The sequence below is a fragment of the Carcharodon carcharias genome, chromosome 11 (assembly GCF_017639515.1).
Source record: "Carcharodon carcharias isolate sCarCar2 chromosome 11, sCarCar2.pri, whole genome shotgun sequence".
NCBI classification, from domain to species: Eukaryota; Metazoa; Chordata; class Chondrichthyes; order Lamniformes; family Lamnidae; genus Carcharodon; species Carcharodon carcharias.
Genome location: NC_054477.1, coordinates 37,650,597 through 37,676,457, shown reverse-complemented (window position 1 = coordinate 37,676,457; position 25,861 = coordinate 37,650,597). Strand labels below are relative to the sequence as shown.

General features: G+C 44.4%; 1 protein-coding gene across 4 annotated transcripts in view; it reads right to left on the bottom strand.

Moving 5' to 3' along the window:
• The window catches only part of LOC121284020 (periostin-like), a 101,595-nt gene that overhangs the window by 49,776 nt on the left and 25,958 nt on the right, over positions 1-25,861 (bottom strand). For all 4 annotated transcript variants that reach the window (XM_041198945.1, XM_041198947.1, XM_041198946.1 and 1 more), the window contains exons 3-7: positions 23,940-24,004; positions 20,652-20,809; positions 14,356-14,520; positions 6,002-6,148; positions 3,215-3,356 (exon numbers count right to left, since the gene is read on the bottom strand). In XM_041198945.1, the coding sequence (XP_041054879.1) occupies positions 3,215-3,356; positions 6,002-6,148; positions 14,356-14,520; positions 20,652-20,809; positions 23,940-24,004 (677 nt within the window). The remainder of the gene's footprint in view (positions 1-3,214; positions 3,357-6,001; positions 6,149-14,355; positions 14,521-20,651; positions 20,810-23,939; positions 24,005-25,861) is intronic.

Sequence of the window (25,861 nt, the reverse complement as noted above, 5' to 3'; positions counted from 1 at the left end):
CAAAGAGGTCCAAAATATCCTTGCATGTCAGACCTTCATGAAGAAAAAAGAATGTGACTTACCTGGGCCTCCTATGGCCTTTTGCTGGAAGGATCGGGACTGTAGGGTGTAGTCAGGCCTGTATAAAATGGTGTCGGTGGGACACAACTCTGCCATTTAAATTAGGATCTTGCTCCACTGAGTCAGGGAGCTATCCAGTCAGGTGAGGAAACATCTTGGGAATGGGATCTTAACCATCCATTTACTGTTACTTCTTTTTTTACTCATTCATGAGATGTGGGCACCACTGACTAGGTCAGAATTTATTACCCATCCCTATTTACCCTTGTTCAGAGGGCATCTAGGAGTCAACCACATTGCTGTGGGTCTGGAGTCACATGTAGGCTAGACCAGGTAAGGACATTAGTGAACCTGACAGGTTTTTATGACAATTGACAATGGCTTCATGGTTATCATCAGACTTTTAATTACAGATTTTTATTGAATTCAAATTTCATTTTCTGCTATGTTGGGATTTGAATCTGGGTCCCTGGGGCATTACCCCAGGTCTCTGGAATACTAGTCCAGTGACAATACCATTATACCACTGCCTCTTCCATGCATTTCTAGCAAGACTGATGGGTAGAAAGGGGATATTAAAATCAGGCAGATCTACTATTTCAATCAGAGCCAACAGAAGTAATAATACATTCATTAAATCAACATTTCACTAACGTATGCAATGTACCTCATTTTTAATCATGACCAATATTGCTGCCAAATTGGCGATATCAAGAAGAGATTGGCAGGAAGTGTTTTAAGGCTAAAAATTAAAAGAAAACAACTTTATATAACTGAACTAAAAATGAAAATTGAAATCAATGGAATGAAATTGGAATAAAGGGTGGCTAAACTGGTAGGTAAATTTTGCCATTTCTATCGAGTTAATTATCAAGTGTCAAAAGTATAACTGGTCATGGAGCAACAGATTTCCTAGGGATAACAGGAGAGATGGAATGGTGGGCTGCCTATCAGCAATGGGGGATGAATTATGTTCCACTCCAGATGTCTTCTCATCATCTGCAAGGGATGCCTATGCAAGGAAATATGTGACTGGAACAATATCAACCATGAATGTATTGGTTTAGCGATGAGTGTAAAAAATACAAGCAGAGGGATAAATTAACCATAGTTTGGGTGTCTGTCAAAATTTGAGTAATTAAGCTGTCCTCAGAAAAGTCTGGAGACAGTAAATTCATGAAGTCTGCAGGTAATAGAACATGAGCGAGTCAGACATGTTGGTAATCCAAACCCGATGTTACAATTTTTACTATATGGATTGATCACCTGAGCCGGATGAATAAAGTCTGTTCTTAAACTCGATCATGTTGTGAAAATCTTACTTGAAGCGCTTTGCTGACAAACATAGAAGGAGGGAGGTGGATTCGACATGTTTCCAGCTCGCTATCCCTTTCACCTGCTGTAGGCATCTCATACAGCAGCAACGACTTCCCACCTCTCCAAAGAAAAAAAGACTTCCAGGGAAGTTACGCTGAACTTTTATAAAACACTCGTTTGGCCTCGACTGGAGTATTGTGTCAAATTCTGGGAACACACTTCAGGGAAGATATGAAGGTTTTTACAGAGGGTGCAGAAAGGATTTATGAGGATGGTCCCAGAGATGAGGGACTTTAGTCAAGCTACAGCTATTCTGCTCGGAGAAGAGAGGTGTTCAAAATCTTGAGGGGTCTGGACAGAATAGAGAAAAACTGATCCCATTGGTGAAAGACTCAAGAATCAGAGGACATTGGATTTATGATGTTCGGCAAAAGTACCAAAAAAAAACGAAGATAAACTTTTTTTGCTTGAGTGGTTAAGATCTGGAATGCAGTACCTGAGAGAATGTGGTAGAGACAGGTTCAATCATAACTTTCAAAAGGGAATTGGATAATTATCTGATCTGGTTATTATCTGGTGGGGGAGTGGGACTAGCTGAGTTCTTCTTGCAAAGAGTGGGCATGGATATGATGGGCCAAATGGGCTCTTTCTGAGCTGTGACCTATGATTTTACGATGTTTTTGGGCTTTTCACAACTTCAGGATGTCCAAGACACTTTACAGGCAATAAAGTACTTTTAAAGCATCCTTCCACCTGCGTAAGACGATGGATATAAATGGAAGCAATGTGAAAAGGTAGGAAATGCACAGCAAGCTCTCACAAACAGCAATGATCAGATCATTTGTTTTAGGGATATTGATTGAGAGATAAACATTGACCAGGACATCGGGGATAAATCCCCTGCTCTTCTTCGACATAGTGCCATGGGATTGTTTTCGCCCACCTGAAACAGGACCTTGGTTTAACGTCTCATCCAAAAGACGGCACCTCTGACACTCCAGTGGTGGGCCGTCAAGTGCAGGTAAGAACTCAACAGACAGCAAGTAAAACATTTAGCCAAGTCTCTTTGTGAGCTTCAACTGACTGGGCACTATGCTTATTGCATCACACTTGGTCATCAGTGCAGGCTGGGGAAGAAAATCTTAGCATACAGAGAGAGGTACGTAAAGTGTAAGAAATCTTGACAAAACTTGACTTTACTTTGAATGAAGTGTGATTTTTATTCCACTGGGATTTTTAAAAAACCCATATTTATGTGATGTCCAGAAATGCATGATCAGACAAAATTAAGTATTCATATACATCTGTCTGTACATTCAAAGCTTAATAAAATGATCAGCTAAACCCTTGTGAAAAATATGGGTTTGCTTTGAACGTAGTTCCTAAGTCACTAGTGGATACAAAGCTGTTTACTTGCAGCCCCGTGGACTATTCTGCCATTCTTTAAGCCATGTTTACAAATCGTCAGGATTCGTTTTATGACCAACAGGATATTATTTTAAAAACTCTTTGCAGACTGAAGCCTGCAAGCATATTGGGACAGATCTTTGTGTGATAGAGTGAATATCTTACATCCCTCCTGAATTTTGTTTCATTGACCTCAATGTATATCTGACTTTACACTTTTGCACAAAATCAGGATCTATGACCTTGTGCCTACTAAGCCAGTAAACCATTTTAACATATCTGAAACGCAAATACTGTCGCAAAACAAAGCAATTCATGGAATGCACATGTAGCATCTGACAAAAAGGGGTCATCCAAATGTTTGCTTTGAGCTACAGGTAATTGACTTTGCTGAGTCATTTACTGCACTACATATTATTTAACAAAGTACCTTTCAGTGCCACAGGGTCACTTAGAATGCGTTCCAGAACATCTCGAGAAAGTTTGTCAAAGGCTTCATTGGTAGGAGCAAAGATTGTGTAATGTCCATCGTTGCCAAGGGTTTCAAACAGCCCTGAGGCAGTTGCAGCAGCCTAGTGGGAAAGCACATTAGGTAGCATCCACTAAATTACAATTCTTGATATTTTAGGATCCCACAAATGGACATTTATTCAAGTTAAAATGCAGCTATGAAATAAAAATAAGTAGAGATACTAGAATTGTGCAAAAAATCACCAGAATTTTCCATAAGGTAAGCAGCCTTCAGGCTTGTTAATAAAAACATATGGCTAAATGGTCTCTGGTCTACAGTTAAATAGTCCCATTTTTAATTACATAATACCATTACATTATACAGTATATATTTTCTGATTAGTTTTCTCTTACAAATCTATGTAAATTGAACAAAAAAGGAAATTTGAATGACAAGCCATTACCCTGGATATTAGGATGTGTAACAAACTTTGGAAAGCCACAAACTATGAAGTCTATCTCTTTAAAGTGCTGTAAAATCTTTAAATCCATTCTACAATAGGCAACCTCCCAATCAGACATTTGCAATGCCGAGAGTTCGCACTAATTTGGCAATGAGGCTGATTTATTAAAAGTGATGTTTGCCCATTAAAAGGCGAGACGCATTTTTCATAGTCACCTAATTGTCAGTTGAAATTCAGCCAGTAAGGAAATATAGGTATATGGGTTTATAAGTGATAATAGTATGGTATATGATCTTACTGGTATTTAGATGATATGTTAACACAATGGTCCATTTATGCTTTTTCCATCATCAGCAATGTATGATTCCCATGCTGTGCAACCATGTTGGTTACAGGGACAATTGTAATTCACTTATTGGTCATTGTAAACATCAATATCACCGGCTCCAAATTTTGTTGGGGTGTGATCTCAGCGGATCCACCAGGGTTATGCTTTATGGTCCTGTACTAACCTTGCTGAAGCTTATGGAAAAGACAGTATGTACCTCAATACCATAGGGCAGATGGGACACACTGTAATGCCTCCTGCTCAATGCCCACAGTAACTCTGGCTTTGTGAAGCCTTGGGATTAGGGAGCTACCTGCCCAATGGTATTGAGGTACATACCCACTTATGCCATAAACTTCAACAAGATTAGCACAGTAGTTAGTATAAGGCATAACCCTGATGAATCTGCTGAGATCACACCCCAACAAAATTTGGAGATGGTGATTGATGCTTACAATGATCTAGTAAGCGAATTACACTTGCCCCTGTAACCAACATGGTTGCACAGCCTGGGAATCATACAAACCTAGAAACATTCTCCTCAGCTCCCTTAGTAAAAATGATGATTTGCATAATTTTTAAAAGAAGATTCTTTTAAGGTCAAAGGTGCTTGCCTGGCTTGAACACCAGCGATGCTGCCCAATTCACCACATATGAGGCTGTAATACCTCCACTCTTTCAACAATGCCATGCTCTCACTGAGGATTGATGGTGGAAAGTTGCAATTAAAGGAAATCACTGCCCATGGCAGGTATTTGCTTGGCAAGGGTAAGGCACGAGTTTGACCCTTTACAAGGCATTGAGGAAACTCTCTGAAATAGTAGATAGCCAGCATAACTAGATCAATACCACTTCCAGGGGGTTCCACTGGTTTCCTGATATAGAGATAGTTGAAGATCAGTAGAGTCACCACAGAGTTTGAGGGAGGCCTGCTGTCTTTATGATCCCGCACACGCAGCCTTTTACCTGATGGTGACAGAATGCTAATTTTGACTGAATACACATTCTTTCATGCAATACCATGTAAACAATGGCATGCTGTGACTGGTAACTTCTAAAGAATGTTCCTGCATAGAGTTAGAGAGGACTCTGCATCTCATTGTGATGCCACAGCAAGGTCTGCTGGCACAGCTATCTTTGGGAAGAGGAGGCTTTACCAGCAACAGCTGCAAAAATGAGGTTTGCTACGTCTCTCTGCAAAATGTTGGAATGTGGTTGTGGGCAGCACATCAACCTGCCTGGCATCCCCCAACTGGCTCCCTTCATTAACTCAAACAATGTCTGGTGACAGTCCTTCTGAAGTCACAGGAGAGAATAAATAAATAAATAGCTGAACCTGGCACATGGAATTCTAAGTGCGAGAAACAAAGAAAGATACCAAAAAAGGGTCTTTAAAAAGCCAACTGCACTTACCTTGATATGGACCAGGTCCTGCAACCCGCAATTTCTCCTAATTTCTTGGCCTGTCAAGTTTCACTGGCATGCTGGAGAATTAGTGAGCAACAGGCCTTGGGCCTGTAAACAGTATGCAGCCCTTTCGCTTGCCCTCTGAATACATTAATTAAGCTCCCATCTGCTTTGGTTGGGGACTTCAAACACCCACACAGGCCCAACCCAAAAATTAAGCAGGACCTTAATCGAATGGAAATATGATTTCTGTCTGATTTTCATTCCTCTACTGCCCAGAATTGGTATGGGAGACAAAAATCGCCTCCAATGTGTTCATTCACAATGCCACATTTTAGCTCAGTCACTCAGGTTTTCCAGGGAGAATATCACGCATTTAATAAAGAAATATTTAAACCTCAGTGCTAAAATATTTTTGTATGTTCATAACCCCTTAAATTAAATATTTAGTCAGTATTGACAAATTCAATAATTGTCAATATTTAATGTGCTGACAATCAGAGATCAGGAACACTTTATTTTGTTGTGATGATGCTTAATGTGGATTATGGGCTATACATCAATTTACCCTGAAAGATGAAAGCTCATCAGTTCCTTCAACGACATCCGCTATAGTGTTACCAACTGCCGTGATAACTCGGTCAATGACATGCACAATGCCATTGGTTGCAATCTGGTTTGCATAAAGTACTTTAGCACAGTTCACTGTAACAACCTGCAAAGGTAAAAAAAATATATTCTGTCAGTTTTTTGAAATTGGTGGGTTTTTTAGCTCAGTTTTCAAACATTTCAACCTTAGCTCCACATTTTTAAGACTCTGCTGACAGAGGAATATTATAAACAGTCCTTTTAGCCTTACATCAATAGTAGGAAAAATGCTAGAATCTATTATAAAGGATGTGATGATATGATTGGGCAGAGGCAACATGGATTTATGAAAGGGAAATCATGTTGACAAAACTGTTGGGGGTTTTTGAGGATATTACGAACAGAATTGATAAAGGGGAGCTGGTGAATGTAATAAACTTGGATCTTCGGAAGGCTTTTGATAAAGTCCCACACAGGAGGTTAGTTAGCAAAATTAAAGCACTTGGGATAGCAGGTAATATACTGGCATGGATTAGGGATTGGCTAACACACAGTAGGAATAAACAGGCCATTCTCACATTGGTAGGCTGTGACTAGTGGGGTACTGCAAGGATCAGTGGACTTGGGCCCTAGCTGTTTACATATTGTTTACAATATACATCAATGATTTGGATGTGGGGACCAAATGTAATTTTTCCAAGTTTGCAGATGGCACAAAGCTAGTTGGGAATGTGTGTTGTGAGGAAGATGCAAAGTGCCTTCAAGAAGATTTGGACAGACTTAGTGGGTGGAATTGTATGGCCCCAACATGGTGGGGGCAGGGCCAGAAAATGCAGTGTGCCGTTCAAAAGTCCTTTGATTTCCATGGCCACGTAGTCATTTTAAAATTCCATCTTATCCCAATTCTTCTTTTTAATTCACTGACAATTAAAGTTAGACTGAAAATTGTGATATTATATAATCTACACATTTCAAATGAATGAACATAATCACTGTGGCTACAAGAGCAGGTCAGAGGCTGGGAATTCTGAGGCAAGTAACTGACCTCCTGATTTCCCAAAGCTTGACAGGCATCTATAAGGTACAAGTCAGGAGTGTGATGGAATAATCTCCACTTGCCAGGATGAGTGCAGCACCAACAGCACTCAAAGCTCAAGGCCATCCAGGACAAAGTAGCTGGCTTGATTGGCATCCCACCCATTACTTTAAATCTTCACTCCCTCCACTACAGGGGTGCATAGTGATAACAGTGTACACCATCTACAGGATGCAACAATTCACCAAGGCTCCTTCAACAGCACTTTCCAAATCCACAATATCTAGCAGCTAGAAGAATAAGGTCAGCAGACCACCACGACCTACAAGTTCTTCACAAGTCACACACCATCCTGACTTTGAAATACATCACCGTTCCTTCACTTGTCACTGAGTCAACATTCTGGAACAACTCCCTAACAGCACTGTGGGTGTACCTACACTATGTAGACTGCAGTGGTTCAAGAAGGTAGCTCACCATCACCTTTTCAAGGGCATTAGGGATAAACAATAAATGTTGGCCTTTCTAACAGTGCTTGCATGGACAAATTTTAAAAATGGCGGGGATGCAATAATTGATCAGAGCGCTCATGGGCTAGGAGAGGGGACAGCCAACCAAGCGTTTGCTTCTCATCTCTATCCCAGCAATTACCACCCCTGAAAAGCAGATAACAAAAGGTAGTGATGGTCTTCAGGATTAATACTCAACAACATTGGCTGGAAAAGCTCATATATCAAAGGTAGGCACTTGGATGAGGGACCGATCCACAGCAAGTCAATAGGAGCGAGACTGGATAGTTCCCAAAAGTGGGTACTGGGGTGGTGATGTGTGATTTTGTCACACCTGTTCAAAGTAGTGCAAGGAGCGTGCTATCTTCATGATATCTGCTCATTATTATGATTGCTGCCTGCAGCCAGTGCTAACCACACAGTTCATTGACTGCACCTTTCAACAGGGTACCCAATATTGTGACTTGGTAGCAGTATTTTAAAATCAGCCTCTATCTCCTAAAGGGAAGAGTGATGCTGGAGGTGCTAAGGTCATTCAGAATAGTGTTGTTCAATAATGGCTAACCATGGGGGAGAGCATGTACCAAGGTCTTTGAAAGTGCGAAGAAGGAGGAGTGGTCTGCACTCCCAGAAAGCCCTCCAGACACACACTGAGAAGTCAGCAGGACCAGATAGCCATGAACCATTACTTCAGCCATCATTGCAGTGAGTCTGGCATGATAGGCAGGACAGCAGGTGTCTTTCCCTAATGGACATTTTTATTTACAATCCAGTAGTTTCATGGCCATCATTACTGATACTAGCTTTTTACTCCAGATTTATTAATTAACTGAATTTAAATTTCCCGACTGATGCTGATGGGATTTGAACTTGGATCACTAGTCCACTAACATAACCACTAGGCTACTATTTTCAGCAGGGCTTCTACCACATTTGAATTCATTTTTCACATCAAGCCCAGGCAGAAAGAGGAGCTTCCCTTCCTCTTCCTCATCTTCAATCACCTCCTCATTTTCTTCAGCTGTTTGCTATATAACCAATAACAAGGGCTGTCCCCTCATAATGGTAAGATGGTGCAGCTTACAGCAGACCACCAATAATCTTGACACCTAATCTGTACAGGCTGGTCCAGAGTAGTCCAGGCAACAGGATTGTTGCTTCAGTACACCAATGGTCTATTCTATAACATTGCTCATGGCAGCAGGATCTCATTGCACGCTCACGTGTGTGTGGGTTCCAAACCAGAGTCATGAGTTGAGTTACAAGTGGCTAGCCCTTGTGGTCCAGTATGCAGCCTTTAGTTCGCAGTAGTGGCTGGAAACCAGCTGGCACTGCAAGCTGCTGCAGAATGAAGGCATCAGGACTGTTGCCAAAATACTTGGGCATTGGCCTGCATGATGCATTGCCGATGGTTACACACCAGCTGGACATTGAGGGAGTGTAATCCCTCTTGGTTCCAAAACAGGGCAGAGTTGATTTGGGGTGTCTCCAAGGCAATGTGCATCCAGTCATGGACATCGAGCACCTGCAATCCAGGCAGAGCCTCATGCTCACTTGATCCACTTCCTTTTGGAAAGAGGCAATTAAATGAAGTTATCCCTTTTTGAACAGAGAACCTCACTGGTCTCCTTTCCAGAGGATGCCAAATTGTGAAATGTTGCTAATATCACCAGCTCTTGCTTAGAAGGAGCCAGATGTAGAAAAGTTCATAACCACAGTTACCTTCATAGCGATGGACAATGCGATCCTTACCATGCTCTGGTGTTGGTCTTGTGGCTGCAGCAGCAGATTTCAGTGAAGCAGCGACAGCTAATCATAGTCATCACTGAGGCTCAGGTAGGGGAATTGCAGACAGCCCTTCTCCCCTCTTCCCCCTCCCACTTCCAGCAGTTTGTCTTGCTGTGTGTGACCTCTGCTCATTCCTCCAGTCATGTTCAATCCCAAGATGAATGCTTACTATTGTACCCACACCAGGAGCAACTGAAGTAAAATCCCAATTAGTTGAATCCTAGGAGGTCTACCCACAAATTTGTGTTAAGCGGAGCTTCTTGATAGCTGAGAAGGCCCCATTCCCACATGGATACATCTCTATGCAGCCTGATATGCCTACACAAGGTCTATGTCAAAAACAACAGATCCAAATGCCAAATGCAAACACAGTAGAGCAGTAAACGTGTGAGAATCTTTATTCAATTTGTTCAAATCTTACAATGGCCTGACCTTGTAAATGACCAGAGCTTTGCATTGAAAAATGTCAGGAGTTAGTGCCGAAAAATCTCAGTAAACTTTTTCTGATTAGCATGCTGCCTTTGGTACAGTCCACTGTGTTGTCAATACAGTCAAACATGTTTCGGTGCTTTTGTGCTGCAGTGCGAAATCCAGAAGCATCCCTACAACCTTTGCAGCACCGGCTAGGGAAGCAAGTGGGAGAGCAGGCGGGCATTCATCGGACTCTTTGGGGTCATCAGCCTCCTCGGGCTCTTCAGCTGAAGAATGTACTGCATCAACAATGGCATCATCTATCAATTCCATCATGCAAGGTACGGCATCATCCACCTCTACACAAGTTTCAGTGGTTGCCTCTGCTGGAATTTTCATGCTGGTCTCCTGCAGGTGAATGAAAATCGCCTCATCATCGGGTTGGTAATCCTCATCCTGCTCCTCCTTGTTCTTGACATCATGTGCAGTTGTAAGCTGTTTGAACCCAGCATGGTGGAAACAGTTGCTAATTGTGACTTCTGTCACCACCTTCCACACCTTCTTCATCATTAGTATCACCTCTAGGTCAGTTGGATTGTGCTTCTGCTTCTTATCAATGGCCTCTATAAGCTGAGAGATCAGCTGCCACCGGTAGCGGGCTGTCAGGTTCCTAATTACCCACTGATCCATTGGCTGGATCTTGGAGGTGGTGTTGGGAGGCAAGAACATCAGCTTGATGCACTTGAGGCCAGCGATGTCGGGATGTGTGGGGCAGTTGACAATCTTCCTTTTCTTTTGCTGATACGTTTTGTCCACTTTCCTGATTCACGGTGGAGGTTATCCAGGCCGTTTTGTTAGCCTCGTACTGCAAAGCAACATGGCTTCTTTGGACTTTCCTATCACAAGAAGCAGCAGCCTTTTGGTGCCATCGATGTTGATGCAGATGATAGCAGTAACATGTTCCTAGTTCTGATTTCCACCGTTGCACATTTCACCTTAAACATCAAAGAGTGGTCAGGCAAAAGATAGTAAAAGATAGTAAAAGTTTCATCCATGTCTCTTGGTGCATACTTGTTCAAGACCTGAGCGAGACCATTTTGAAGCCAATCATCTCTCATTGCTGCCGGACAATTAAACAACTCACTGGAGGAGGAGGCTCCAAAAATATCCCCATCCTCAAAGATGCGGGAGCCCAGCACACCAGTGCAAAAGATAAGGCTGAAGCATTTGCTACAATTTGCAGTCAGAGGTGCCAAGTGGGTGATCCATCTTGTCGTCTTCTAGAGGTCCCCAGATTCACAGATGACAGTCTTCAGCCAATTTGATTCACTCCATGTGATATCAAGAAAAGGCTGAAAGCACTGGATACTGCAAAGGTTATGGACCCTGACAATATTCCGGCAATAGTACTGAAGACTTGTGCTCCAGAGCATGCCGCACCCCTAGCCAAGCTGTTCCAGTACAGCTACAACACTGGCATCTACCCAGCCATGTGGAAAATTGCGCAGGTATGTCCTGTACACAAAAAGCAGGACAAACCCAACCCGGCCAGTTACCACCCCATCAGTCTACTCTCAATCACCAGTAAAGTAATGGAAGGGATCTTCGACAACACTATCAAATGGCACTTGTTTAGCCATAACCTGCTCACTGATGCCCAGGGCTACTCAGCTCCTGACCTCATTACAGCCTTGGTTCAAACGTGGACAAAAGACTTGAACTCCTGAGGTGAGATGAGAGTGACTGCCCTTGACACCAAGGCTGCATCTAACTGAGTGTGGCATCAAGGAGCCGTAGCAAAACTGAAGTCAATGAGAATTATGGGGAAGCTCTCCACTGGTTGGAGTCATACCTAGCACAAAGAAAGATGGTAGTGGTTGTTGGAGGCAGTCATCTCAGCTCCAGGACATCGCTACAGGAGTTCCACAGGTAGTGTCCTCAGACCAACCATTTCAGCTGCTTCATCAATGATCTTCCTTCCATCATAAGGTTAGAAGTGGGGATGTTGGCTGATGATTGCACAATGTTCAGCACCATTTGTGAATCCTCAGATACTGACACAGCCCATGCCCAAATGTAGCATAACCTGGACAATATCCAGGCTTGGGCTGACACATGGCAAGTAACATTCATGCCAAACAAATGCCAGACAATGACCATCTGCAACAAGAGAGGATCTAACCATTTCCCCTTGATGTTCAATGGCAATACCATCGCTGAATCCCCCCACTATCAACATCCTGGCGGTTACCATTGACCAGAAACTGAACTGGACTAGCCATATAAATACTGTGAATACAAGAGCAGGTCGGAGGCTAGGAATCCGGTGACAAGTAACCCACCTCCTGATTCCCCAAAGCCTGTCCACCATCTTCAAGGCACAAATCAGGAGTGGGATACTCCCCACTTGCCTGGATGAGTGCAGCTCCCACAACACTCAAGAAGCTTGACACCGTCCAGAACAAAGCAGCCCACTTGATTGTCACCACATCCACAAATATTCACTCCCTCCACCACCGACGCACAGTAGCAGCAGTGTGTACCATCTACAAGATGCACTGCAGGATTTCACAAGGCTCCTTCGACAGCACCTTCCAAACCCTCAACCACTACCATCGAGAAGGACATGGGCAGCAGATAGATGGGAACACCACACCTAGAAGCTCCTCTCCAAATCACTCACCATCCTGACTTGGAAATATATCACCGTTCCTTCACTGTTGCTGGTTCAACATCCTGGAAATCCCTTCCTAACAGCACTGTGGGTGTACCTATACCACATGGCCTGCAGCGGTTCAAGAAGGCTGCTCACTACCGCCTTCTCAAGGGCAACTAGGGATGGGCAAGAAATGCTGGCCCAGCCAGCGAAGCCCACATCCCGTGAATGAATAAAAAAACACCACCCTCTCACTGCTTATCACATGAAACAATGCCGTGACTTGTCTTGAATTGGCCCAGCCATCTGTGACTTCAGGTCAACTCCATCTGGCCCAGCTTCTTTGCTAGGGTGACTCCCCTTTCCTGCAGGATTGGACCAGAGATGGGAATGTTCTATGCTCGAACTGCCTTGAACCACATTAGCAGAGCACCTTCAAGTTCAAGATAAGCAGCTGTTCTCATCCTCTTCTTTGCTGGAGAGATTGCCCACTTGTTGAACTGTTCTAAGATGTTTGCCTTGTGTTTCATAATGGTGGACAAAATCGATGGTGGAATCTCTGACTCCTAGCGATGCCTGCTTTCCGCTTTATGCCACAGTTTTTGACTCAACTTCATCATCCCTCTGATCGACAATACTTGTAACTTTCCCACAGGTTTAGCCATACTCATAGGTTTTCACAAGGAGATCTTGATGTCAAATGGTGGCTTTCCAGTGCTCCGTGATTTCACACCCTTGTGCAGCTTCGTTCTGACTGGTTAACCTGACCAGTTTAGACAAATTTGGCTAATCCGGAGTTACCAGTGAAGAATTTCAGTTTATCATGGGTTTTGTTCCATGAGATTTACTATTCTGCTGGCGGGATTGGTTAACGACTCTGACATTACCGGAATATCATGTCAATGGATTTAACTCATCACAATTTCAATGTGGTTTGTGCAGAAGCCTTGAAGTAGACAAAGTGTGGTTCAGCAGCCACACCACCCCTGCACACTTTTGAAACTTGGAAGAGCTATGGAAGGCACCAAAAATAGGTAGAATTGCAACAACAGTCAGAAGAAATAAACCAGCAGTTAAACTACTTGCAGGTTATGATCCCTTTAAGTAGCTCGGCTTTTGTGGATGGGGGTGGTGAGGGGTGCGAGGGAGGATGGCCCTCCATGCTGTATAATGCATGTTCACTTGTGTGAGTTTAAGAGAGGGTGTGACTGGAGCAAGTCACTCCAAAATGCTAGCACTGGTGTCAAATCAATGTTGCAAACTAATTGAAGACAAGGTCTATCTGTTCTGTATGTTTCCATTGGATATTAATTATGTATATGTAAAACTCTTTACCAAGATGGCCTCTGATGCAATTCACATGCCATGTTGGAAACCTAGAAGCACTTGTAGAATCTCAATGTGCCTAATTTTTCCCTCAGTGCCTTCAGGAAAGAAGGAAGAAAAGCACAAAAAAGGTAATTCTTTGGTGCACATACATCATGCATTGGCACAATTTCTGCATGCAATTTTCTCACTTATAAATGACATAGAATAATTTAATGTTTTACGAGCTGGATCTTTGTTGCTTCAGAATATGTACCAGGTTCCACCACAAATCAAATAACTTTGATCACTGCAACTAACTTTCACACCGAGTAAACACTTATGCGAACTTATTTGAAATTGAATGCATCTTGGCAATTAGCTGAAGTCCATGAAAGACCATAGGCATTTTTCCTATGAAGAAAGAGACAATTGATTACCCAGCTCAAAGGGCACCACTTCAAAGTAAGTGTGGGGCAAGGTGAGGAGGCAGGCCTCCTGGAAACACCACAGCTGTTACGGAGATTGAACCTGTGTTGTAAACATCATTCTGCATCACACAATCTGAGCTAACCAACCCCCACACAGGTGCTGAAAGATGTAAAACTGAGTAAAGGCCACAAACCTACCCCATTTGGATAGTGATTGATTAAAATGCTGAGGTCATTGTACATAGACCGCACAGTCATTCCATCCTTCATATCCTTTGTCAATAAACGATAGTCCACCATATGATAATGCAAGGCATTGAGGAGTTCAATGTTCACATTGCTTAGCAGTGCGTCGCGAATTTCCTGTTAGAGAATAAAAGACAATGTCAGTTACTTAACCAGTTCTTTGTGCATACAAGTAATAATGCTACTTAGAAATATATTGGGTGGAATCATCCGAAAATTGCATCAAGTGTGGTAGCGGGGCATGAAAAATGATGTTTTACACTTGGCGGGTTTTTGCACCATATTGTCCACTCCCCGGTGCGTCCCACCTCACTAATAATGCATTCACGGGAAACCCGCCGAATCGCTGGCTGGCGGGTTCAGATTTGCCCACGATGCCATGACCTTAGCGCTTCCTCGCTCCAGGGGCCATGTTTAAAGCGGACCAGAGCGTAACCTACTTCATATCTACAGACCTGGCTGCTCCAGGTGACAGATAACCCAGAAAGCAAAGGTGATGGCAGCCTTCAAATTTAGCGATGCCTCTCTGGAGGGCCTGCTGCACGCTGTGGGTGGCCGGCACAAACTCCTCTAACCCACTCTGTCCACAGGAGGTCCACCAGAGTCACCAATCTGGCCTGGGAGGTGGTGGCAGTGGCAGTCAGTGCCAATGGAGCACAGAGGAGGTCAGCCACCCAGGGGAGGAAGAGGATGAATGCTCTCATCTGTTCCGTCAGGGTAAGTCAACCATCTCATCACTTTCAACTCACACACTCCCAAATCCAACACACATCCACAGGTATTTCACACCTCAAGGGACAACACCACTAACTCTCGCACACACCCTCACATCTCCATTAGGCTCATATCCTCTGGAGCTCACATCTTCATCTTGTCCATGGCTCCGCTCACCACACAGACATTACACACAGTGTCATGTGTCCTGCTCACACTCTCTCCATCTGTTTTCATGCAGGAGAAGCTGGCTCACAACAGCAGGGTGTGGGTGGAGTGGCCGACATTGCACTGACTGCTGAGGACGTGGACCATGCCTGCAGTGACAGTGAGGTCAGCAGCGAACGCCCAGTGAGGATCCTGAATCAGGTCATCCCTCTCTCACGCCACTGTGAGTGCTCTCTCTCCTGCTTTTGACTCTGCTGCCATGCACTAATTATCTCTACTTTGGTTCACAGGGAGCTCTGCCAAGCGATGCCCTCAGCCAGCCAGTCCCTCATCTTCATCCAGGTCAAGATCATTTCCTCCAGCCAGGAGGACACCTCCTCCATTGAGGAGCTGGAAGAAAGCAGCCTGGAAGACCCATCACAGCACTTACCCACACCCTCCACCAGTGCAGAGACACACACCTCGGTGGGACCTAGATCTAGATTAGGCTCAGGTTCACAATCTACTGGTCACTGCATGGACACATGTCTGCAGCAAGAGGAGGCAGGTTCAGCCAAGCTCCCCGGCAGTCGGGGGACTGCTGGGGAAGAGGCCCAAGGTCTAAGTCAGATGACGAATCTCTGGATTTGGCCTTCTAATTCATCGTGGAGAGTCAGCAGAAGGCAGGGGGACATATGGCGGAGCTGTTGGAGGCCCTCCACAGAGTAGCATGCAAGCCGGAGGAGTGGGTTCACCAGTTCTCTGATGAAATGGTGCCCATATGTGCACACATGAAGGTCTTCATGGGAAGGATGGCAGACACCATGGAGACCCCGATCCAGCAGAATGCAGAGATGCGTGCAGACCTCCACTTCACCGTTTTAGTCATGGGTGAGTTCCTGCAATAGCAGTATGAGAAGGATATGGGACACATCGATGCCTCTACAGGTGCTCTTTCCCCTCAAAGAGTCAGGCTGGAGCCTCTGGACACCTGAGGAGAGGAGGTGTGACAGCTGGACACACCTGAGTCATCCATTCAGAAATCTCAGAGGCTGTCCTCTCTCTCCAAGGTCCCTTTGCCTGTGACTCCCTCACCCTCATCCTATGTCATCGCAGAGGGAACAGCTGGCCACCAGAAAGACAGGCAAAGTAAGCCGGGCCCCCCAAGGGCTCGGCTTTCCAGAGGATGCAAGCCAAAGTCATTAGAGGCATCAGGGTCAACCATTGCACAGGGCAGCACCAAGAAGGAATGGTAAGCCTAGAAAAGTTAAGAAATTCTGATTGCAATTGGTTGCACGGGTGAACACCTTTTGTCACTTCATAATCTGAAAATATCTTCACTTTCACTGACTGAGGTGTAATGTTGTGTTTCAGCTTCATTGACAGGCCTTGTGAGTCCTTCTCCTGCATCTCCTCCCCCTCCCGCCCCCCCCCCCCTCCCCCCAACACTAGCAGCTAAGCTGCACGCTGCTGACCGTGAGTGATTCTGGAGGGAGATGTGGGAATGTGGCATGGCCTTTCATAGAAACATAGAAACTAGGAGCAGGAGTAGGCCATTCAGCCCTTTGAGCCTGCTCCTCCATTCATTATGATCATGGCTGATCATCCAACTCAATAGCCTGCTCCCGCTTTCTCCCCATATCATTTGATCCCTTTTGCCCCAAGAGCTATATCTAACTCCATCTTGTAAAAATACAATGTTTTGGCCTCAACTACTTTCTGTGATAGCGAATTCCACAGGCTCACCACTCTCTGGAGGAAGAAATTTCTCCTCATCTCAGTCCTAAATGGTCTACCCCGTATCTTCAGACTGTGACCATCGGGAACATCCTTCCTGCATCTCCCTGTCTGAGATCCCCCCTCATTCTTCTGAACTCCAGTGAATATAATCCTAACCTCTCCTCATATGTCAGTCCCTCCATCCCAGGAATCAGTCTGGTAAACCTTTGCTGCACTCCCTCTATGGCAAGTACATCCTTCCTCAGATAAGGAGACCAAAACTGCACACAATATTCCAGGTGTGGTCTCACCAAGGCCCTGTATAATTGCAGCAAGACATCCCTGCTCCTGTACTCGAATCCTCGCTGTGAAGGCCAACATACCATTTGCCTTCTTTACTGCCTGATGCACCTGCATGCTTACCTTCAGCGAATGGTGTACGAGGACACCCAGGTCTCATTGCACATTCCCCTCTCTCAATTTATAGCCATTCAGATAATAATCTGCCTTCTTGTTTTTGCTACCAAAGTGGATAACCTCACATTTATCCACATTATACTGCATCTGCCATGCGTTTGCCCAGTCACTCAGCTTTCGGAGCCTCCACACACACAGAGCCTTCATTCATCACAGTCATCTCACTGCCCCAAGCATTTTCAATGCTGCTTGCTGGGGTTGCCTTTCAGTTGTCTATCTGAGCTGACCTGCATCTCCGCCCACCCACTGATCACATTCCCATGCAGCACCTGTGCCAACCCAACACGAGGCTCCGCCCACTTTTAATTTCAGTGAAATGGTAGTTGTCAAGTTTGAGATAAGCTCCCCCCGTCCTTTCCTCTCCCCCAGTCGCCCATGTCCTTTCCTCCATCACAGTCCACTCCCTTGGTATCACTTTCAACCTCGCCACCATTACCCTATAGCTTGAACCCTTCTCCTTCACGATAGTGCAGGTGAATGTGCATAATCCCTACCTTCCTGAAGATCCCACCCCCATCCACATCGACTTCCCCGACTTCCTCCTTCCCACCCCCAAGGTCCATGTTTGTCTCCATGTCCCCACCCCTTCTACTGTTACTAATGCATCCTCATCCTCCCACCCTTCTTGCTCCTTCTGTCCCCTCTCACACTCACCATTGCCTCCTACCACAGCCACACTCATATCATTCCCCTGGAGGCAGTCACTGACTCCACAGACCCCTCCCTTGCACATTCACTTGGACATTCCACCTCCACCCTAACACTATTCTCCACCCTTACACTTTCCTCCACCATTACTCTGAATTCTCTCCTCGCTCGGACGCCTTCCCCCCTCCGAATTCCCTCCCCCCCACCTTCCCCCCCCCACCTCGCCCCTGGACACATTCCCCTTCCGAACTTCCTCCATTACTCCTACTTCCCCACTTGCACCATTCTCCCCATTGCAACCTCCTCCCTCTTGTACTCCCTCCTCCCCCCATACTCCCTCCCCCCTATGGATACCTCCTTCCCCATCCCAACCTCACTCCCCCAACATCTTCGCCAACCACCCCAATGTCACCAACCCTGACATGTTCGCCACACCCCACCCCCAGCCTCAACTACCCCCCCAGTAAACCTTCCTCTCCCACTCACAACTAGACCATCCTCTCCCACCCACTTCGCTGATCATCCATACCAACCCATGGCGAAGTCCATGAAGATCCAAAGCATCAAAGGAGACCATGGGAGATTGTGCTAGCCCATGGTGAAGATTGTGCTAGCCCATGGTGAAGTCCGTAATGTTCCAAAGTCTCAGCAAAGTTGAAGCTGGGTGAGTTCTCCTGGTGTGCTCTGATGCAAAGCAGCTCTCTCCACCTTTTGAGAGCTGCTTCATGGCTAAGCTACGTGCATGAGAATCCACCCAGCTTGTGCTGCATGTGCTCCCCCAGGGGCCGGTAACAGTTGGGCTCCAGCATCTTCTGCACTTCAGATGGCCCACAATCTGAGCAAAGTCCTGACTTCCGCACGTCACACTTGTCCAGACATGTTCTGGGTTGGCGTGTTTTCCTGCTGGCACAAGGGTAAATTGGGCGTGGGGGGACGACTCCGGTTCAACCTTACTTTGCGCCCCATTAGCGGGGTACAAATCTTGCACATGCCGGCCTCCAGTGAGGTTCGCAAACCGCCATGGCGGACACCATCGGGTGACCCCGCTGTGATTTCACACTGGCATGAAACCGATTTCTGCCCCTCCTGCCGAACTCTCCCCCATCCCCCCATCACCTGCCATGTTGCCCATTGCCAACAGGGGCAGAAAATTCCAGCCATTATGTTACCATATGTAAGATTAAAACTTCACTGTTGAATTAATACGGTGAAATATCATCGTCTTTTTGTAAGACCTGGAAATTTCTATTCTTAAATGTCTCGCAATTTAAATGTTGAGAACAGTCATGAATAGAGAAACATTTTTAGCTGATGCCAAGCAGTTGTTTACGAGCTCAGCTTTTTCATTATTATATTTAATCCTGATGTGTTGCTCCCTTGCTAGTCTTCTCTTCCCCCACCACCAGCCCCCCACCACCCCCAAGCCCCAGCACAGTTATTGCTTCTGGATATCTTTTCTCCAGCTGAGCGAATCCTAGGACAGAAATTTACGCTGAGCGGATGGGTGCGTGCCTGACCCACTCGAGTGTAAAGTGACGCGCAAAGATGTCGGGCGAGCTTCCCAAAGTCAACCCGCACCCGCGCGATATTTCGGTCAGTAGGCACACGCAGGAGTCGGCAGCACATCTGCCAACAATTAATAGGCCTATTAAGGCCATTAAAAGGGTAATTGAAAGAAATTTTTCGCTGCCCATCCAACCTCACAGTTGGCCGCTGGGCGAAAAGGCTCAGCGGCCTTTGGATTTTTTAGGAAACCTCATCCACAGGTGGGATGAGGTTTCCAACAGCAGTTAAAAATTAAATAAAAAACTTTTAATTTCATTTGCAACATATCCCTGCTCATGTGACAGAGTCACATGAGGGGACGTGTTTTTTAACATTGCTAAGTTTTTTGTTTCCGAATTTTCAAATCTTCAGCTCCCTGAGGCAGCTCTGTGCCTCGGGGAGTTTTCATTGCGCGCACCGGTGTGCATGTGCAAACTTCCGTGCTCGCCCTCCTCCCGCCCCCCCACCCCAGCGGCGCTCAGCTTTGCAACGCACAGTTCATGCTGGCTGACCGGTAATTGGCCAGCCAGTGTAAAATCAATGTCGAGGCCTGATTGGGCTTCATGGCCGCTCCAAGACCCACCCGCTGGGCCTGAATGACAAGGGGAAAATCCTGCCCACAATCTTTTTTTTAAATTCATTCACAGGATATGGGCGTCGCTGGCTAGGCCGGCATTTATCACCCATCCCTAATTGCCCTTGAATCCGATCAGGCAATTCTTAACTCTGTAAGCTTCATGTTTTCTTTTAAAATGAATCATTTTTACTTTGAAGAGAGATTTTCTGAGCTGGGACACTCACAAGGCAGAGTGACTGACAACTCATCACATCCACTGATTACTACCATCAGTCAGCAGTGGAATTCAAAATATCGCCACAGCTGTTCAAATTGACTGTCCTCAAATAACTAGTAATTTGCTACCTTTGCTGAAGTTTCCTGACCTTACTGCCTATTGAAGAGGGCCATTTCTCTTGCAGGTCTTTTATGGACAACTTACGGCATCCAGCAGCATCCAAGCTTCATCACTCGGTGCAAAGAAGGTGAAAGATCCGACTCCTTCAATCTCTTCTTTTAGATTAGATCTGTCTGCATAACTCTGTGTACTTTTGGCCCCCACAATACCCAAAGTACCATAGACATGGTCAATAGGGGCGACTAAAAAGAGAAATAAACAAGGAAGAGTTTTAGTCAAAACTGATCTCTATAGGAATATACAGCAGCAAACACAATGTAAGCCTTTGTAGTTCTGTAAATTAAGAAACTGATAATCTTAGCATTAATCTTGCATTAAATTATATTAAAAGTGCAAAGTGCCATGCTATCACTATTTCCATTATGGACATTTACAGCGTTGTAGTGACTCAGAAGAAGCTGGACATTCAATATAAGATTAACTAGGAATGACATAACATTTATCTATTTTCTGAGGCAGGTGTACATGAAGTGCACTATACTTTTATCAGTATTGTAAAATGTGTCATCTGATTGCTTTCTCACAAGACTCTCAAAATGTCAAAATGTGTTGCAAAGTAGGATTCCAAATTCTGTGAGTTAGTTACCCACTGAAGTGAAAATGTTTAATTTATTTCTGCATTTACATTAGATCAAGGGTGTCAGTTCTGGGAGAAAGCCTTGTAGTGCAGGGGATTGAGTCCCTGCCTCTAAGCCAGCCAAGCTTCAGGTTCAGTTGCACCGTAGAATATTAATGGCTAAGGAAGGGGCATTCATAATATGGCCAAACAGGTCGCGTATCAGCCTGCAAATTCTTCCAACATACACCAATGGCGGGCGGCAAGAGTGGAGAGATTCCTGAGCAGCCATGCGATGGAAAGGAATCACAGCCTCTACCATCATTATCCAAAGCTCCAGTTTACAACATGCAAGTAAAATGCATGTTGCCAGAACAACTCAGACTCAGTGACCTGTAACATCCCACCACCATCTATTTTGGGAGTAAGCTCTCTTAAATGTGGCTGACTCTTCTTCCACTAAGACTTTGTTACATCTGTGAAAACTAGCATCCTAGTAAGTAATTATATCTGAGAAAAATAACAAACGAAGCAAGTCTCATCTCACTTAAATAACATTGGATTTCATGGGGGGCGCGCAGGCTCACCCCAACAAGCCCATTGCAAGAGTCAGCCATTTGCCAGCACACCTAAAATGCCTTCCCCTCAGCGATAGTACACTGAAGGCAGGCTAAACAAGCAGAGAGTGAGATTTCCACCCCTCTGTGGGAGGATCAAAGTCCTGCCCTCAAGCGCTGTGGGCCAATCTAATTAGCTGGCAGCTCCAGCAGTCCCAGCATTACAAGAGCTCAGTAGTTGGCATTGCTGGGGCCGCAAGTAAGTCCACGAGGAAGAGCGATGGTGTCTGGAGTGAGGTAAGCCCTGGGCTTTTCACATGGGAAGGAATCTGGCAACCCGAGAAAGTTTGGGTTTGGGGGCAGGGGGGCAAGGAGGGTGGGAGGTTGAGTTTTAGAGGCCAGGGCAGGGTGGTAGGAGAGGAACAAAGGGGTTGTACATCTTGGCGGGGGGAGGGGGGGGGGGGCGGTGACGGCGGTGGGTGGTGGTACCCCCAGTGTACACGGGGCAGCCCCCAAAGGATGTACCCCCCCACCCCCCACCACTTCCTTCCCACCTTTTAGGTAGTTTGCTTAAGAAATCGCCCTGCCCACACCAACTATATTATGGCATGGGCAGCATGTTATCCAGGTCAATTGACTTGGTAACAAGCCCTAAAGTAGTTATTTAAAAATGGCGGGTGGGCAGGCTGCTGATTTTTGAGTCCATCAACCTATCATGTTATGGGGGAAAGCTCTGGGGTGGGCATAAAGGTGGTAAGCTTGCCACCCCTCCATTCCCCCCAAACCCTCAATCACCCCACCCCCACCGCTGAAAATATGCCTGGCAAGGGGGTCATAAAATCCACCTCATGGTTTTAAAATGCCTTCAGTTGGTATTATTTTAAGTATAATGTGGTATAATAATTAGTGGATGGAACTAAAACATTCACACTTGAGAATGAAAGTGGAAATTAATGAAGTGGGATTTTGCTTTTAGTAGTGATGCATAAACTAACAGATTGTTTGCTATCTGTTACACAGAATTGATTAGTTAGAAGTTTTTAGACTATGATTGATAGATTGATTAAATGTTATGGAACAAAGGGAACTATGCTCTCTAACTCCTGTTGTACTATAGCAAATGATTTACATGACAACTCAAGACTTCTAAGCTCTCTTTAAACGATTAACAGCACGATACAGCTCCCCTGATGGCTTGTCAGGCTTATCCAAGGATTAACTGCAGCATGCCGAATGGGAAAGCTGCCAATGTTGAATATGCTGATCCCAAGCAGACCAACAACAGAGCATTAAAATTACTTTCTGCACTTCTGGATGAGCAGAGCAGAAAGCAGAAGCTCTGCAATTATCCTCAGCATCTGTGTGTGGCTAGAGGGGCAGCAACACCTTAATTAGGCTCTCAACATCTCTAGGGGGAGAGGGATGACAGCATTGAGGGAACCACATGGCCCTCAATATTTCTGGATGGATAGTAGAAAATTAATCAAATATGAGTAGTTAATTACAAAATGATTACCTGACCATGGGTTTAATCTGAAAGGAAAGTTTGTGTAGTAAATAACGATCTTCAAAATCTGATCTTGAATTCCAGATTACCTTTCTTCAATATAATATATTTGTGTGAATAATCTTGAATGGTAGAGGAAGCCAATACTTCTATGCTCTGTGCTATTGATGCGTGATGATAGATTGTTAGTTATTATTTACTAAATAATCAACACAATACATCAGCTGAAAATCAACCTCCATTGTCTCGATTGAATTACGTGCCTTCTTAAAATTCTGCCTGGATTTTTGCAGGAAAAAGCTTTGTGCAAGATGCCAATTTATTGTACAGATTGCTAACATCAACTCAGTTTGTCTGTAATAGACCAAATATTTCACACCAGAAAGCTTAAATTCAATACCTGTTATTTGCACTGTGTCTTCATTGCAGTACCTAGGGTATTGCTGCAAAATATATTATGAAACTAACATATAGGATTTCTAAGTTTATATACTAATTTGCATTATCCACAGGCAAGACCCCTGGATGGTAGGAGATGAAGGAGGTGCAATTGCATGAAGAGAAAATATAATTGCCATATGTTGTTATAATGAAATCAAATTCCCTATTCTTTAGTGATTTTGGTATGTGCAACAATTAAAATAGCATCTAATCCAATGTTAAAAGTGATTAAATCAGGACATCTTAATTACCTGCTGGGCACCCACGCCCTCCATCAAGTCTCATGTAACCTGGGCAGCATTCATATAGGACCAACCTGTAGTCAAACAAATGAAAATAAACATATAAGTTAGTCAAAAAAAAATGCCAAGAAGGTGTATACACAGACTGAGAACAAACAAGTCTCTTGAAAATGAGTTATGATTGAATTGTTCACAGCTCTCAACATAGAACAATGTGCAATTCTCTGTGGTTGGTAGTTCAATTTCTCCTCCAGTCCACAACCTTCCGAGCTATCTGAGCTCATCTAATTTTGACCGATTTTAATGTTGCTGGTGATACACATATCCCATGAATGTATATAAAAAAATAATTAAAATTCACTCCACTATTGGTGACTGTGAATTCAAGTACCCAGGACCTAAGCTCTGGAAATCCCCCCCTACAGCTTGCCTTTGCACTTCGATTTCCTTCTTTAAAACACTCATTAAAACCTAGCTCTTTGACCAAGGCTTTGGTCATCTGATCTAATATCTCTTTCTGTGGTTCAGCGTCATATTTTGTTTTCTAACGCTCCTGTGGGATGTTTGACAATGTTGTTGTTCTTTTCACAGCTCACAAATGCCAATTAAACACTGCAGCAAATCACAGTGTCTTTGAATAAATGAGCCGGTGACTGTGTAGCAACAAATGTGTATTTTTATTCATGCAATTCTTCTCAGTTCTAAATTATAAGGGGTTAAGATTCAACTTTGGTGGGATGCAAATTGGCCCATCATGAATCAGCCAAGCATTATACACATTACCTTATTTTCCATTCCTTTAGAAAACTGGCTGGGGTATATAAAGGGGAGGTGATCTGCTGTTCTTTGTTGAATTTTACCTCCATAAACATACACATCTTGATTTGTTAGCATGTTATGTAGAAAGCATCATTTGGTGTACATGATACAGTATAAACAGTTAAGAAATTCTAATGACTCTATATGTATTGGTTAATGCAAATTTTCAATGTTACTGATATTCAGCTAAATATCTACCAGCATAGTAACAACTACATTGATTTAGGAATCAACATAGAATATGACAGGCCCAAGAATAATGGCATTCAACATAATTTGGCAGCCATGTGTGTCCCACGTACACTTCACTAATGGTCCTCAGCAGACCCTATGTTTGTGAAGATGCAGGTGCACTATCATTTTTGGAGCCGATTTGACAAATGTACTTTTCTGACATAAAGCTTTGCCCACTGGCAGCTCGTATCCTAAGATTGCAGGCTTGTTATAGAATCGTTGAATGGTTACAGTGCAGAAGGAAGCCATTGGTCTTGTCATTTCTCTGCCAGCTCTCTGCAAGAGCAGCTTAGCTAGTTTCACTCTCCTGCACTTTACATGTGGCCCTTCAATTGTTTTCTCTTTAGGTATTTATCCAATTCCTTTTGCAAACGGTGATTGAATCTACCTTCATCACACTCTCAGGCAATACATTCCAGATACTAACCACTCGCTGTGTAAAATAGATATTCCCCAGGACACTTTTGCTTTTTATTAATTCACCTTAAATCGATGTTGTCTGGTTCACAACCTTTCTGCCAATGGGAACAGCTCCCTATCTATTCTGTCCAGATCCCTCATGATTTTAAACACTTTTGTCAAATCTCCTCTCAATCTTTTCTTCTTCAAAGAGAACAGTCCCAGCTTCAGCACATAACTGAAGTTCCCCATCCATGGAATCATTCTCGTAAACATTTTCTGGATCCTCATTAATGCCTTCACACCCTTCCTAAAGTGTGGTTTCCAGACCTAGACACAATACTCCAGTTGAATCCAAACTAGTGTTTTATAAAGGATCATCACAACTTGCTAGCTTTTGTACTCTATGCCTCTATCTATAAAGCTCTGGGTCCCCTATTTCTTACTAACCACTTTCTCAACTTGCCCTGCCACCTTCA